The following is a 16,452-nucleotide window of genomic DNA, read 5'->3' as shown; positions in this document are numbered from 1 at the left end:
AGAGATCACTTTTCAATCCCACTGGGAACCACACAAATGCTGCTGTCGATGCAGGTGCCCCTTCAGGGCTTGGAGCCCGGAGGCAGATAACTCCATTGTCTCTAGGAGATATGCTCCTGATTCCTATTCTACAAAATAAAACGAATAACTTGCTTTGACTTGTAAATAAGACCAGTGGCAGATTAAGGTCTAAATGGGCCTGGAGCTGAAAATTATCAAGGGCCTATTATTTGCAATAATAGGGGTTGCGGCATGCACCTCAAAATATGGTGCGGGGGGGGCGTGAACAGTGTTCTGTTTGGGTGGTCTGCTCTATTTTTGTAAATACTTTCAACTAATTATATATATATATATATATATATATATATATATATATATATATATATATATATATATATATATAGTCGGTGGGGTCGGCCCGGCACTCTCCCTCATGGGCAACTGCCCGGGTGCCTTCTGGAACTGAAGGATAGTCGATATGAAAGAAGACAGCAGCAGCGGCACTCAAGCGGGAACTTTTAAACATTGTATTTATCACAGCAAAAACGGACCTACGTTTCGGGGATTACACGCCCCTTTGTCAAGGTGTAAATTTTCACACCTTGACAAAGGGGCGTGTAATCCCCGAAACGTAGGTCCATTTTTGCTGTGATAAATACAACGTTTAAAAGTTCCCGCTTGAGTGCCGCTGCTGTCTTCTTTCATATCGACTAAATATATATATATATATATATATTACAAATTCCGACACTCACAGGATGCAGGGAGATATATTGCCGGGTGCCCTCCAAAGGTGCACCAGCAGGATGCCGATGTCCTAAAATACTTGCGGGGTGAGGCGGCAATCCAGTCATAAAAAAAATGCTGAAAGCCAAAACTTGGTAGACAACATTTCAGCACCTTTTATGTGGTCACCTAAGTTTACCACACCATATACACCCTATACAAATCATGCAACACAATAGTAATCCCCTCTTACACATTATGCCACATGGAATGAGCCAAAATTCACACTGACTGAGTCAAAATTCACATTATGCCACAAAGATTAAGGCAAAATTCACATTTTGCCACATGGATTGAGCCAAATACACACTGTACCAAACGGATTGAGCCAAAATTCACAATATGCTTCTCAAATAGGGACATTACGCGCCAAAGGCGCACATTAAAAATTTACACCATAATGCCCATTACATGTTAAGCCACACACCATCATTTCCATTATGTATTTTGCCAAACACCATAATGGCACTTACAAATTTAGCTACATAGGTGCTGCTTACCTACGTGCTCATTGCCAGGGGTTCCATGCTCGTTGCCATATGGTATTACATGCTCATTGCCAAGGGGGAATACATGCCCATGCTAACTGGGGGACAGCCGCAGCCAGGCAGAAGTGACAGCCATTGACAGCCGGGCAGAGAGCAGGGGGGCTGCCCGGCTGTATTCAGAGCACTGCAGGTCCCGGCTAATTGAAATAATACCCCTATCACACCAGAAAATGCAAGGACTTACCAGGGAACATGGTCCCAGGATCATGCAGTGACATTCCCGGGCTGGCCCCTTTTATACCAGCCTAGTCCCTGCATTTTCTGATGTGAAGTGGAGAGAACCCCCCCCCCCCCCCTTTTAACCAGCTATATAGTTTAACCAGCTATATCTTTGGAGCCAGCAGACCCATTTACATGAGACCAGTATCATATAGAAGAACTTTTAAGTAGCCTTTGAATGACTTTGGTCCCATGAAACTGGGCCATTTGGTTCCAGAGAAATCTGCCCTCAAAGAACATGAACAGCCATGAAATTAAATTTCAGAAATAATAACAAAGGTTTAAAAAACTTCAAGCTTCTGTGATGCCAGGAGGGGAACTGGCAGCCGTTGGAACTGGGTGGGGGTGGCGGAAATAGCGGGTCCCATTTTATCCTATGGGGAAAGCTTTTCAGGTTTGCCCGGCGGTATCTCCGGTTCCCGGGGGGCTAGTGACGATAGGCTGGGCTCGTTGGAAAGCGCCAGTCCTCTTCTACAAAATTGGCCTATTTGAAGAGTGGGCCTGAAGCTGTAGCTCCATCAGGCCCATTGTTAATCCGGCACTGAATAAGACATGAACACATTAGTCTTGAAGGTCTGAGCAGCTTGAAAGAAATTACTGTTTTAATAGTTTTTTTTTCCTTTTTAAGTTCAGTCCAAAGATTTATTAGTTTTAGTTTTCCTGCCTAAAATATGTGGGACTTAGTGGTGACAACAAAATGTCACTTCAACTAACGTTTTAATAGTGCTTTTAAATTCATTTAAATGATTAGATGTAATTATTTTCTGACACCAAACTTTTGCAGTCCACCCAATTTTTTTATTTCACATTATTATTTATTTTGAGTAGAGAATGTATAAATCTGATATATACATTTTTACTAAACTATAAGGCTGATTTACTAAGTATAACATGTAAACATGTAGCAAGTTTGTCACAAATGTTTCCAGTGGCACACCTTGCCCAAACATAATTGCACCTATGTCCTGCTTTTGGGAAGTAACTCTGCTAATCACTCAGCAGGATTGTGCTCTGAGATATAATAACTACATTACTGATAAGCCCTGCCTAAAGATCAGTAACCATTCATTATTACAACCTGTCCATGTTCGCCTAAAATACTGCTAGCTGAACATGTACTAGGCTCCATCGTAAATTCAGTAATACCTAATTGACTGGGAAATGTCAAATTGTTTTACAGAGGAAAAAGAGCTTAATGATAGTAAATTAATCTGAGAACACCTCCACCTAAAGTCTGACGTTTCTGATCATGTTTATACCCGAGAACACCTCCACCTGATAGATGTGTCGTGTATCTCTTCTTGTAATGTAATAAGATATTTCTCCATTTGAGCAATATAAAAGCCACATTACTACACATAACATATACAGTATCCAGAATTAGCCAATCAAAACATCCTGGGGTTTATTTACTAGAATGTGAGTTATTTAGAACAACAAGTCAGATTATATCTTTTATCTTCTAGGCCTAGTCCAAAAGTTTCCTACTGAGATTTTTTTTATTATTATTAAATTAAGTGAAGTGTGTTAATCATTTTCACTTAGGTTGAATTATGTGGTGAGGGACAGGATTCACTTCTGTCTGACCACATAGTTTATGATTGGCAATCACAAGCCTGAATTAGACCTGCACCACCAACCCAAGGCACCCCTGCAAGTTCCCCAAGGCAGCCCAGGGTGCCACTGCACACAGTTTAGGAACCACTCTGTTATGGTATAGAAGATAGACAATGTCTAGATCAACAATTACTTGGTAGACTATGAATGGTCAAACATGATTAGTTAGATGCCTAAAAATAGTCGCCAGCGTCTAGATCAATGGTAACTTAACACAAGCAAAAGATTGACAGGAACATGGTCGACAGTGAAAGGTTGACACACATTTTTTTAATTTTTTGTGTCTATGTCAATGTAGGTCAACATGAGCACCATTTATGCTCTTAGCACACTATCTTATTCTCCCTCTATGTCCACTAGGATGTAAAGTATGAACAAGTCGGTTAAAAGAAAAATCATGAAAACCCATATTGACCTTGTCAGTGTCGCCCATACTCATGTCAACCTTTTGCTTTTGTCGACCTTCTGTCATTGTCGATCTAGTATATGCCGACCGTTTTTAGGCATCTAACTAGTCGCGGTGGACATCAATGATCCGCTGACCGATATGTGTGTGGGTTGATATGAAATTTGCTTATCATATAGCTGAGCCATTTACACCGCACACCCACGTTTGTACATACATTACCTTTTTTTTGTCATTACAGTTTCCAGATGGGTGCTCAAACATCAATAGTATAAAAAGCGTCGAACTGAATTTATATGTTGGATTATATCACTCTGCTAACGCTAGGCTGTAATGCGGAGTTTAAAACTTTTGGGGAAAAAAGTTTTTACTTTTTTCCCCCTGTGATAGGCGCTAATTAAACTGTAATATTCTCACTTGACTTTCTAGTGTCTCTATTAAATATTGTGACAAAAATATAATCTATTGAGCAGCAGACTAAATGGTGTGATTGTGATCTCACACCTAATCAGGTGTTGGGTGCACCTAAGTTTACCCCACCTGTACTACCAAGATACTTTTATATGTAGACTGTGCTTATATACCAGGTGCACGTGTGGCTGAATCAACGATCACTACTAGATTATAGATAAATATATTTATTAGTATGAATATATCAAATTAGAATTAAAATGAATTTTCTTTATACACAATAATAAATAAGAAACACATATAAACTCTACACAATTAGAATCGGTGGCCACCTAAAAAATAAATGAATTAATTAATTAATGTTGCTTCTCAAAAAGAAGCTTTCTTTGATGAATTTTTAAAAAATAGATATTGCTTTTCCAGTGGGAGGGAGGGGGAACAATATTAGCAGCCAATTTTATAATCTCCAGTCACCGCTTGTAATTTTAGTATATGCTTGTCTAGTGCACTTTATGTATGTCTCATACTCACAGACTCCACAGAGGTATATAGGCGTTGGGCCGTAATGCAAATTAGCAGGGAGGCAGGAGAGCTAGTAAATATTTCTCAGTCTGTGACTCTCCGTTCTACACCCGCAAAACATCCGCCGCCGTGACACTGACCCAGAGCCGGCAGTTGTAGTCAGTCCAGACGCCGTGTCTCTCACACACGGCTGGGGTCTCAGTCAGGCGTCAGGCTGGCCCGTGTAGCTGCAGAGTAGCGTCTCTCACCCGCTCTCTGTCAGAGATAGATGTGGGTCTGTGTTCTCCGGTTGTGCAGCTGTTTAAGTGATAGCGGTGATCGGTGGCTGTTAGAGGTCCCTCCTTGGATCAAAGACACCAGGCAAATTCTCCTCTAACGCGTTTCGCTCGTATTGGAGCTTTTTCAAATTGGCTGCTAATATTGTTCCCCCTCCCACTGGAAAAGCAATATCTATTTTTTAAAAATTCATCAAAGAAAGCTTCTTTTTGAGAAGCAACATTCATTAATTAATTTATTTATTTTTTAGGTGGCCACCGATTTTAATTGTGTAGAGTTTATATGTGTTTCTTATTTATTATTGTGTATAAAGAAAATTCTTTTTAATTCTAATTTGATATATTCATACTAATAAATATATTTATCTATAATCTAGTAGTGATCGTTGATTCAGCCACACGTTCACCTGGTATATAAGCGCAGTCTACATGTAATGCGGAGTTTACCTCAACTTGAGTTATTTTTAATAAATGGGGCTTAGCTGCTTCTCTGTTGTAGAGAACAGTTACCGAGTGTCACTGGTTGTACCAGATGTTCCTTGCGGGGAAAACATGAGTGATCATTTATTGCAGTTTGTCATCTTCACAACATGATAGCACAATAAATACCTGACTTATCTGCTTGTACAAAACCCTGAAGCATCTCTTGGTGTAGCTGCATCTATACGTTCCACCCATGAGGTATTCTATCACAAGCCCAACGTCCAGAAGAGTGATCTTGTACTGTGCTGAGAGTTTACCCTGAGTCAAGACCAACAGGAAAGAATATCAGTAGACATATAACAAATATACATTAACTTATTAAGTATATACTAATATAATTAGTCTTAGTTTGCCTTTACAGTTGTTTATACAAAAGTGTTACTAATGCTGCTTTCCCACTGCAGAAACGGGTAAAGACCCGGTATTGTTAAATGGGGCTTTAAAACGGGTCTGAGTCTGAAACCCCTTTCCCACTGCATGTTGTAAACGGTATATTACTGGTTAATTACCATTTTTGTACCATTCACATTGATTGAACCCAGTAATATACCACCCAAACCCTGGTACCAGTCCTACAAAAAAACTGCTTTTTACCCGTTTAACAAATACCGGTATTTGTTAAACGGGTAAAGCAACCTGGAGCTTTCCCACTGCAGCTGTACCCGTTTAAAAGGGCTAAGAAAAACCCGGCAAATTACCGTTTAAGAGCTGCAGTGTGAAAGGGGTATCAGGGACAGATGCAGCAAGAACACGCTAGTTTGCAAGGCATAAATGAGAGCTTGACCATGGGGGGGAGGAGGGGGATATGATGGCTGCCCAAATTAGAAGGTATGTGTTATCCAAGGTGGGTGATCCCACCCCCCCCCACCAGAATATCTGATTCTCTACAATTGCAATAACATTATGATGTTGACGGATCAACATTCTGAATGTAAACAAAGTGAATTAGGAGGCTTTACAAAGGAGGCTTGATACATTTCCTCCAAAGTCATCAGAGGTGTCACCCTGTACCTTGATAACAGTAATACCAGTGTTGCCATTGCCAGAGATGATGGCATTAGTGATGTCACTGTCTGTAAAGTTATCAATGACATCCTTTCACAATATCATTTAGACTGTACCAAAGGTATTCAGTTACTATGTTCCCTGTTGACATGACAATGTTGTCATCGTTAGGCCAACATTGATGATGTCAAAATGTTTAAAATGTTGACATAATTAATATAGACACTTGCAAAATATTGATATTTCCAATAGGTTATGGTTGTGATTAGGGGTATCGCTAGGGACAAAATCATAAAACACAAAACAAAACAGTATTTTGATAACATGCATGTTACCAGTATAGTGATAACATGCTGAATGACAACATGATCAATGACAATATTATGAGCATGTGCCATTACTGTCATGTTGGTATTTGTATGTTGACCAATGTTATGTCAACAGATGTGGTAGGAGTTACTTTTGTTGCAGCTATAGCGCTAATATGGTATTGCAGCAGGAGGCGTCATACCTACTGCTTGCATTACTGATCCGAATTGCATTCTTGAATGCAGTATCAGATCATCTCTGACACCATTAGCTTATGTGACATGCAAGCCTGCCACTGCTGAACCAAACAAGAGGCCAGGAAATCTTCATCCTCTGATGGAGATCCTGTAGTCCCTCCTTTGCAGTGGCAATGACAGGCCTCCATTTGGAGAAACAGAGGCCATTGCTGCCCCCTCTCAGCCCCCAAATGGCATCAGACTTTTAATCACTCACAGTCTGATGCCGATCTGCCTCCATCATCACAGGAGCTATTAGTGTATGCACAGAATGGGTCCTGCACATGCACAAAGTTTCGATAACTGGTACTTTGCGACAGCCACAGCACCTCCACCCAAATCTGAATGAGGAACACTTTTTTTTTGCTGATTCCATGCCAACCATAAACCTAAAGGCAACCCTAACCGTAAACCGCAAAATACTAAACTTGAACTGAAACCCTAGTAGCAATCCTAATCCCTTGGAAATGTAAAATGTTGTATTATGCATTTTTAACACACATACAGACACAAACACATACACATATATCTATATATCTATCTATATATATATATATATATATATATGTATATATATATATATATATATATATGATGAAAATACTAACCAAGAATTGAAACGTTAAGACCACAAAAACCTGAGAGTGCCACCAAAACCCCTATCTACGAGTATTTATTGTACCAAGGAAGGCAGTGTAAGGCCGCTCGAAGCTAATGCTTCCAAAGCTAGGAGATGTAGTTTCACTCACTGCCAACAGATGGCAGTGTTTCGGAGCCAAACGAACACTAAACATATATATAGATGATATATATATCACATGTTCTGTACCAGAGAAATTTATCAATCTTGGTGAATATAAAAAATGAACACAATGGGACAGATGTACTAAGCTTCAAACTGTCATTTTCAAACCCAACCTGTAACATGGCAGCTAGGAGCTGATTGGCTGGCTGTTTATCACGCTCCACTTTTTGAAGCTTAGTGCACCTGGCCCTATATTTGGACATTTGGGAGATTATTTACAAAGCATTGGGTTGTAAAGCTTGATGCTTCTGATCGTGTTTATTCCTCATATATGTATAAAAGGGCAATGCTAGTCCCGTCCTGCTAGTAAAAGTATTGCCCATAAACACATAAGCAGCGCGGTTTAAACACAACACTTTGTAGTTAAAAAAATCCTTGGGCTTTATGCCCCAAGTCATTTGTGCACTCACAATTATTATCTTGACATCAGAAGAGCAGATAATGGAATAATTGTACTGACATACATAAGGCTAGAGAAAACTGGAACCAGATCCATTAAGATACAAAGTCAAAAGGAAACAGATTACTTTAGAGATAATCACAAAAATGAAGACATTCTTGCACTTGTCAATCTGATCATCAGCCTTGTCAGTAATGACATAGTTCTTGTAGAATGTATCATAGCTACCTTCTTGACATCCTGGATAAGGTGTAGAAGAGTTTCTTTATCAGCATCTGAAGTCTATAATGAGGCAAAAAAACATATGTACTTATTTGTTTTCATGTAGGCTGGCAATTCATGCAGATAATATATAAAGCAATTGTAAAAAGATGCATGTTACTTATTCTTTATTTTCATTGTGTGGGACTGATACCTTGAAAAAGGGCCTTTCATGGCCTGAAACGCATTGTTGAGGAGGAACTAACAACTTTTTTGTCCAGGGACCCTTTGCCGATTTTTCCATCTTTACAGCAGACCCACCTTATTCTTTGATACCCGGGTCAGGTTAGGTGGTGGAGATAGGTATATCCCTTGAGACATTATTTTAATCTATTTTCATCTGTATATTCGTTGGAGAAATTTTATCTGGATCTATATTGTGCCAAAATAAAATACTTTTTTTACCTGTGGACCTTGGAGCATTCGTGTGTGGTTTACAAGTTTCCACGACTGGTGACCAAAGAAACCCCTATGTGCATATAGGGCATAGATATAAGGTACATGGTGCCCAGCTGTGGATTCAAAAGAAACCTTTATATGCAAATAGGGCAAGGGAGACAGGTCAGTAACACAGATTGGGTACTGTGTATGGGTATTTCCATAACCAAGTCCGTCTGACCAATCTCCCATTGCCGTATGTTTTAACCTAAGTATTTGGAAGATCACTGGTGGAATGAAAAGAGGAATGAAGAACTTCACTCCTAATTGCTGCTAATTGCGGACAGCGCAATAGTTTTTACCATTTCTTGTAAAATTGTGTGGGACTATCATTATTCGTCAGTCAATGGGCGGTATTCAATGAGAATACCTGCGAGGTGCAGCAAATCCTTTTTAGGATTCGTTGCACATTCGCCACGTTCCGGAGCCGGCGGGCTCCGGTATTCAACGTGTCAGGGGCTCGCTGCCCCTGACTGGCGAATATGAGCTCCTGCGGCGATTGCCGCAGGGAGCCTGAGGACGGTGCCAGGCAGAGAGATGGTAGTCTCTCTGCCTGCCCCAGAACTTTGTGGGGGGTAGGTGGGCTCCCTGGGTGCCAGGCAGCACAGGCTGCCCCCCGGGGGTGCCAGCAGGGGAGCGTATATTCACTACACCCGATCGTAACGATCGGGTGCAGTGAATATATGAATATGTAATGAGCGGCTCGGCTCCGGCGCCCCCTGCTGGATGCTGTGTAAAAAAAAAATATATATATATTTTTTTAAATTAAATATATATTCATGTGCTTACAGCACATGAATAAAAATAGCATGCCCCTCCTCAGAATAAAATTCCTGATTTTTTGACACCAAATGTAAAAAACAAAACACTTTATTTTAAAAGTTCACATTCCACTTCACCATAAAAAGATAGCGATTGCTACTCGGTGAATCATGGTGAAAAAAACCTTCAAATGTATTCGCCATGTGGTCATTGAATAGGGTGATTCACCGTTTTAGTCAGAAATTCGCCAAACAGCACAAATTCGCCATAAAAACATGGCGAATCAGGCTCATTGAATACCGCCCATTGTGTTGATTTTCCCAACATTGTAAGCGTATTATCATATCATTGGCTGTAAGGCCCCATAGCCAAGCCCCGCATTAACATTTGGAGTAAGCATCGTGTTGAAAATAAAGACATTGTGACGTGTCATAAAATCTGTTATTAGGCTTCCGGCATTATCTATGCCATGGCATGTTAAGCAACATGCTTGGCTTGAAGACACAATTTATATACACGCTCCTCCACACATGCACCCCAGGTGCCACCTGACCACTGCTTATCACTTGTATTAGCTGGAGGAGGGAGCTCAGGGGCAAATGCACAATTTTTCAGATGCTGATCTCCATGCACTTCCACATAGAACTAAGTACATTTGTAATAAGATAGGCTTATTCACCTGTGTATATATGGGTTTTCATCCTGCCATTTTTTACTCCAATCAATTATAGTTAAGGAGGGAACCACAATATTACCATATCTCTTCACAATACATTTTGAATAAAGAAATCCTCATACTATTTTCGGGCTTTCTGCAATATTGCCTCAAGCTTGATTGCAGAGACATACAGTAAATTATATAATATGCTACTTATATATAGATAACTAGAGTCATGCATTAATGACTTGTTGATTAGTATACAATAAAATAATATACTAATACCCGTTTTACACCTCATGGGGTTCGGGTTCACTTCATTTCCCTGCGAATCATACGCTGGTCCTGACCAGGGTGGAACACGGGGAGGACCTGGCTGGTGGGGCAGTGTAAATGGATATGCCAGTTCATTCGACCTGGCTCCCGGTTACACCAATAGGGGAGCCCAACCTCCTGACCACAGCGTTCTACAGTCTCGGCTGCTATCTGCTGTACTGTGCAGACAGCAGTGGAGCCAGGGAGGAGGTGAATGGATGCCTGCGTGCCACATCCATTCACCTCAGTGGCTAGGAGGTGCACGGAGGCTGGGGACAGCCTAGCAGCTTACCTTGGTGCTGGGCTTGCCCCCAGTGCGTCAGTGCCAGAGTGGCAATCGGCAGTCTCTGCACTTGGAGATGATGTCATCTGATCTGATGATACCCAGGAATATTCCGGGTCGGCGCCGCGGTGTAAATGGAGATATCCCGGAGCCAACCCAGATTGGAATCGTGTTCCAGATTCCGGGTTTGATCCAGGATTTTGGTGTAAAAGCTGTATAAATAAAATCAGAAGATGATACAGCTACATATTTTATAGGAAGATAATTTGTTCTCACCCATGTGGTAATACAAACACAAATTCATGAGTAGGTGAGGCAAATGCAAATGGCTACCTGTCCTTGAAAGATGTTATTTGCCTCAGCATTGAATTATTACCCTTGCCCAGTGCTTACTGCATTGTACAATTCCTCCAGCCTGGGTATCCTCAGAAATTTCTTCATGCTTACTCCATTTTCTATGAGAAGTTTGACAAAAGCAACCCTGTCCATGACAAGTGCATCCAACATGGCTTGTTCCAAAGGTTTAGTCTGAGGGAAAGTATATATATATATATTAATTAGTCGTTGAATTTAAGGTTAGTTTTTTTCTATATCACACATTTTTTTCCAATAGCATTTAAACCATGTTTACATACCAACCACTGTTGTCCATGTACAAAAATATAGTTTTTGGCTATGTCCAGTCTGTCCCACGCCAAGACCAGAGCCAGCTGATCATATGGAGACATATTAGTACCTAAACATAATTACACAAAGAGCTTTACAGTCAGAATGCAAAATTGAAATATTTTAGGACAAGTGCTATCTTTTCCATTTAAGGGCGGTATTCAATTTTATCCGATATTTTCCACGGGGGAAATATCAGTACTCACCTTTTCAATGCTGTCGTTTCCGAAAAGTGTTTGACAAATTATAAACATACAACTCAACACAAAATGTCATTGTTAAGAGAATAGGGTGACATAAAGGAACCCAGAGAATGAGTGATATAATACTGACCTTTTAAAAGTGAGGTGAGGATTGCAACATCAATATCCTGCTGTTCTTCGGGCCCAGCATAAAATACAGTTATCTAGAACACAAATACAGGCAGAAGATGAACACATATACAGCCAATATTACATGTGTGCTGAATTCATTTAAAAGTGTTCCTCTTGTGGTTGAAACTTCAATACAATGCAGTCATCCCAGGAGCAGTATCCGGTCAACAAGTCAACATATGACAACGGTTCGACACAAGAAAAGTTATTCATGATTTTATTTTTAAACTAGTTCTTACTTCACGATCCAGGTGGGCATAGAGGAAGAAAATAATTGTGCCTGAAGCATGGTGAGGGTGGCAAGCCATGCGAGAGGTAGCGGTTCACTTATACGGTGTACATGTCGACAAATGTTGACATAGACACCAAAAATTTGTATCAATCTTTTCCCCCGTATTGATCATTTCCATGTTGACCTTTGTCATGTTTTGACCTATTGCCTGTCAACCAATATTGGTTGACCTGTACTGACCTCCCCCCCCCCCCCGGCAATTCAGTTGTATCAGCTGAGTCAGTTGCGTTACTGCACTAACTCAGTGGCTTCAGTGTGACAAGCACTAGCACACCGCTAGTGTGAATACGCCAGGTCCCAGCACCTGCCAGCTCCACTGCATAGCTGCGTGGGGACCCAGGACATAGAACTCTTCTAACCAGAATGGATATCGGCAAAAAGGTATTATGTTTGATCACTTCCTGATATAGATCTGAATTTGGCCTCTGCGCATGTGCAAACCCGACTGCAAATGGCCGCTACGAGTTACTCACTCGCCGGGCCGTTTGCAGCGGGGAGGGAGGGACGAGGGTGATGGCGGCTCTGGGTCATGGGAACTCTGGGCGTTCCCATGGGTATGTGGGCGGGCTGATGCCTGCCGGGGGGTAGGCAGCTGATGTCACATGATGTCAGCCACCCGCCCCGTCTTCGCCCTGGGCTCCCACAGATAAAGTCAGTTAAGACTGACTTTTATTTGTGAAGACAGAAGAAATCATTCGATGGTAGGAGACCAATGAATGACTTCTCCTGCAACGGAATGATTTATTCTGCCTTCACATCCCCTCGCATGGTTGTGAGGGGAAACGGCGTCGGGGTTGGGATTTTGGGCGGGGCGGGTTCTCTGGCAGCCTACCAAGTCAACCAGAATCAGGCCCATAGTTACTAGCATGGAACATAGGGAGGTTAATAGCTTGTCCTCCATTCAACAACCTAACAGAACAGTATAAGAGCTGATTATATACTGCATGTAGTTGTACGGCACCATCGGCATCATTTTTGGGTAGGCCCTTATAGCAGAAATTCTAACATTAAAAATTATATGTAACTAATTAATTAGACACGTTGATAGCTGTGAATGAGGGCTGAAGTGTTTTGCACGTTCAAATCATAACAAAAGTATTCATTCTATATAGTGTAAAATCCAATCTGAACATTACTATTTTCTTTGTAAGTTTCATTTGAATATACAACAGCCATAAAAGCTCTTTATAAATGACTAAACCAGTGATACGGTATACAGTATATAGAAAAGGCAATTGAAGTAGGCAGACTGCGAAACTCACTAGGCGCTTGGCTCTCATGCAGGCCATTAAGGTCTGGAACATGTGTCCAGCTTCTGACTGATTGAGGCCGAGTGTTTTTCTTATGGTGGCAATAACATTGTACTGAGTCCCTTCTGGCAGATTCCTAAGAATAAGCAATTTAATAATAACAGATTAATTCAACAATGGTCATTGAGTCTTCATTGTATCTCAGCTGATTCCAATGATTCCCTTACCCTTGGCTCCCTGTCTGCTTATAAACATAGGCCAATATGTCTGCTGCTCTGCCACTTCCTTCACACACCACCACTGGCACTGGAGGGCTTTGATGTAGATAATCAAACACTGTAAGGATGGTGCTGGGTCCACCTTCTACTACCAGAGCCACAATAGGTATTCGCTTGCCAGTCCCTACAAAAATGTGGTAGTGAATAAAAGATCTGACAGATAAGTGCAATATATCACAGTATTACAGCTAAAAGTAGCCTACATTAAGAGCAAGAAATATAAGAAAACACTGTATATATTATTTATAGATGAGATTATTTTCATGTTGTGTATGGCTGTTGAGTGGGGCTGGGGGGTAATGTATGTCCCAGGGGAAAGCAGGTGATGTATACTACATACTGATGCTTAGCAATTCATATGTTCCTGATCTGATGGAAGCACTTTTTCCATCCATTATCAAATATTGCAATGGTTGCCAGCCATCAGATGCTGCATCTGATGCCAATGATTTAATTCAGCTGTGGACACCAGAAGTGGTATTTACAAAGCTCTGGCTGCTGTTGCGCATGTGCACAGTACAACTATCGATGGTTATACCATTGTAAGTTTATAATGCAATGGCTTGTAGCTATCTCATCTCAGGATTTGAAGTTAGAAGCAAGGCAACCATCTGATGCAATCCAATGTCCAATAATATGGGAGGGGTAAGGTCAGGTATAGGATTGAGCAGCCTTGGATGTGTAGTCTGTTTTATAGGGGGAGGGGGCAGTGGTCTACATTTCACACAGTTGCCCTTAGGTGTGCATGCCAGTGGAAGGGGTGACAATGATAAAACACTAACACTGGACTCTAAGGCCAAGAAAAGTTGCACAAAGATGGCTGTTATAATGTGCAACTTGGTCAATGTAATGGCGTGTGTCTTTTACGATCCAAATGCAAACTGAATCTGACTTCTCATGGTATTTAGACCAGTAAGCATCAGAATTTTTCAGACCAACCACAGGACCATAACTAGGGGGGAGCTAGGGGGTCAGGTGCCCTGGGCTCTGGATGGGGGGGGACATCATACTGGAGGAATCTTGCATCCAAGTCTCGCCGTTCTCTCTGGGAACCGGAAGCCGCCAGATGAGAGTGCCGGTATGCCATACAACCCATCACCACATCCCCTGCTGCCACATTTTTCCCTCACCCCTCCGACGCCCGCTGCCACTGAGAGGAGGAGGAGTAGAGCGGAGAGGCTGGGAGAGGCAGAGCGAGCACACTGTCAGCACCAGTCAGGTTCCCCCTCCCTAGGCAGTGACATCAACACTGGGATGAAGAACAAGCGCACCAGCCCAAACTCTTTGAACTGGATATGATGCAGAACCTGCATGTGAATGCGGCCAAACAGTGTCCATGGTGTAGGAGGATAGCCCACTCCGCAGACTGGGCGGTGAGTGCATTGTCGTGTTAGGGGGGGGCAACAAATGACTGCCTTGCCCAGGCACCAAAAAAACTAGTTTCGGCCCTGCCAACCAAAATGTATATGTAGTGTAACGGCTGCACAGTGTGAGAGAAAGTCACCCATTGGCTGTAAAATGACACACCCTATATAAACCCCAGTCCCCCATTTTGACCTCTTAGGGTATAACACTTTTTTTGTGAGGCGGTGGATAGAGAGAAAGAGCTTAGGGTTTAGGTTAGAGATGTGTTCTGGAGCGTTAGAGCAGGCATGGCATTAGAAGAGTGGGCAGAGAGAGTAGGAGGTTGGTGGAGGTGGAGGGGGAGGCCAGGTCCCAGCAGTAGCCTGTGTTTGATACAGTGCCAGAAGAGTGCGTGGAGGAGGTGCTGAAGAGTGCTGTGATTGTTAATTATGAAGAGGCTGCTGCTTCTGCAACTGGCAAGACCAGGTCAGGATGCAATGCTTGGTTTTCCTAACAAGAAAATTGTGCCCTTGTCCATGTCATGCTTCAGGTTTACTAATATATTGTTGTGGAATATGAATGCACAATATAAATAACTGGTAACCATAGAGATGTATTCTAATTTCAAATCTACTAAAATCTCAGTTACTCACGTGCATGTATTTGTTTTAGACAGATTCTACTTTCTAATTCTCTTCGTATCTGAACTTCTGCTCCGTTGCGGCCAACCGTGCCATCGTCCACCAAGAGGAAGTGGGTATGGAAGCTATTGAGAACATGGAGCTTGCTGAGAGGGTTCTTCAGAGTTTGGTATGGAGCTACAACCTTGTAGAAAACAAAACAAAGTGAAAGCTAAAAGTTTGAGAAGCACAATTCTTAAAGCAATTAAAAAAAAAAAAAATAATGTTGCATTACATCTCTTCCGGTAAGATCTTGTCTACCATCAATTATACCCCATGGTGTTATTCCAACAACACAGAGCTTATGGCACAGCTGGGAGGCATGCTCCTTCAGAGCATCTCCAATGTGTTCTGTGACCCCTACAATCAACAAGAAAACATGGACACATAACATTACTTCTCGATGACAACAATTTGGTACATTCTGTCAAATTGGAACTTTTTTATTTAAACGAACATCACAATGTTGTTGATTATAGTTTGCTGAATACACTGCGTCTGGCCGTGTAAGCTTATCCCCCTAATCTAAACCTATGGCAGACATCATGTTCTAGAGACATAACAGTGCCAGGGGAAGACTAAGGCCAACAAGTTAAATGCCTTGTACCATATATTGGAATATTCTGCAGTGCAGGATAACAAATGACCTGGTGCACTGTAAATTTAAGATGGGCGATCATTATTGGTTCATAGATAATCGCTCATGGCATGTGCAGGCCTCCGGAATCTTGCATAGTTTTGCATAGTCTCCGGGGCGCTTGTACGGGGGGGAAGGGGGTGGAGGCGGTTAGGGGGCGTTCGCATGCATTTTCAGGACGTAACCACCAAA

The 16,452-nt window shown here is 41.7% G+C and overlaps 1 protein-coding gene across 1 annotated transcript in view; it reads right to left on the bottom strand.

Moving 5' to 3' along the window:
* The window catches only part of LOC146073035 (transient receptor potential cation channel subfamily M member 7-like), a 173,307-nt gene that overhangs the window by 87,866 nt on the left and 68,989 nt on the right, over window positions 1-16,452 (bottom strand). Inside the window, exons 7-15 of the mRNA XM_083180212.1 lie at window positions 15,859-15,983; window positions 15,597-15,768; window positions 13,549-13,723; window positions 13,334-13,457; window positions 11,739-11,811; window positions 11,375-11,475; window positions 11,133-11,267; window positions 8,251-8,304; window positions 5,394-5,525 (exon numbers count right to left, since the gene is read on the bottom strand). Coding sequence (XP_083036338.1) covers window positions 5,394-5,525; window positions 8,251-8,304; window positions 11,133-11,267; window positions 11,375-11,475; window positions 11,739-11,811; window positions 13,334-13,457; window positions 13,549-13,723; window positions 15,597-15,768; window positions 15,859-15,983 — 1,091 coding nt within the window. The remainder of the gene's footprint in view (window positions 1-5,393; window positions 5,526-8,250; window positions 8,305-11,132; window positions 11,268-11,374; window positions 11,476-11,738; window positions 11,812-13,333; window positions 13,458-13,548; window positions 13,724-15,596; window positions 15,769-15,858; window positions 15,984-16,452) is intronic.

This window comes from Crinia signifera, chromosome 4 (assembly GCF_055691185.1).
Source record: "Crinia signifera chromosome 4, ASM5569118v1, whole genome shotgun sequence".
Lineage (NCBI taxonomy): Eukaryota > Metazoa > Chordata > Amphibia > Anura > Myobatrachidae > Crinia > Crinia signifera.
The sequence above is the reverse complement of the archived record's forward strand: the minus strand, read 5'-3'. Positions and strand labels throughout refer to the sequence as shown.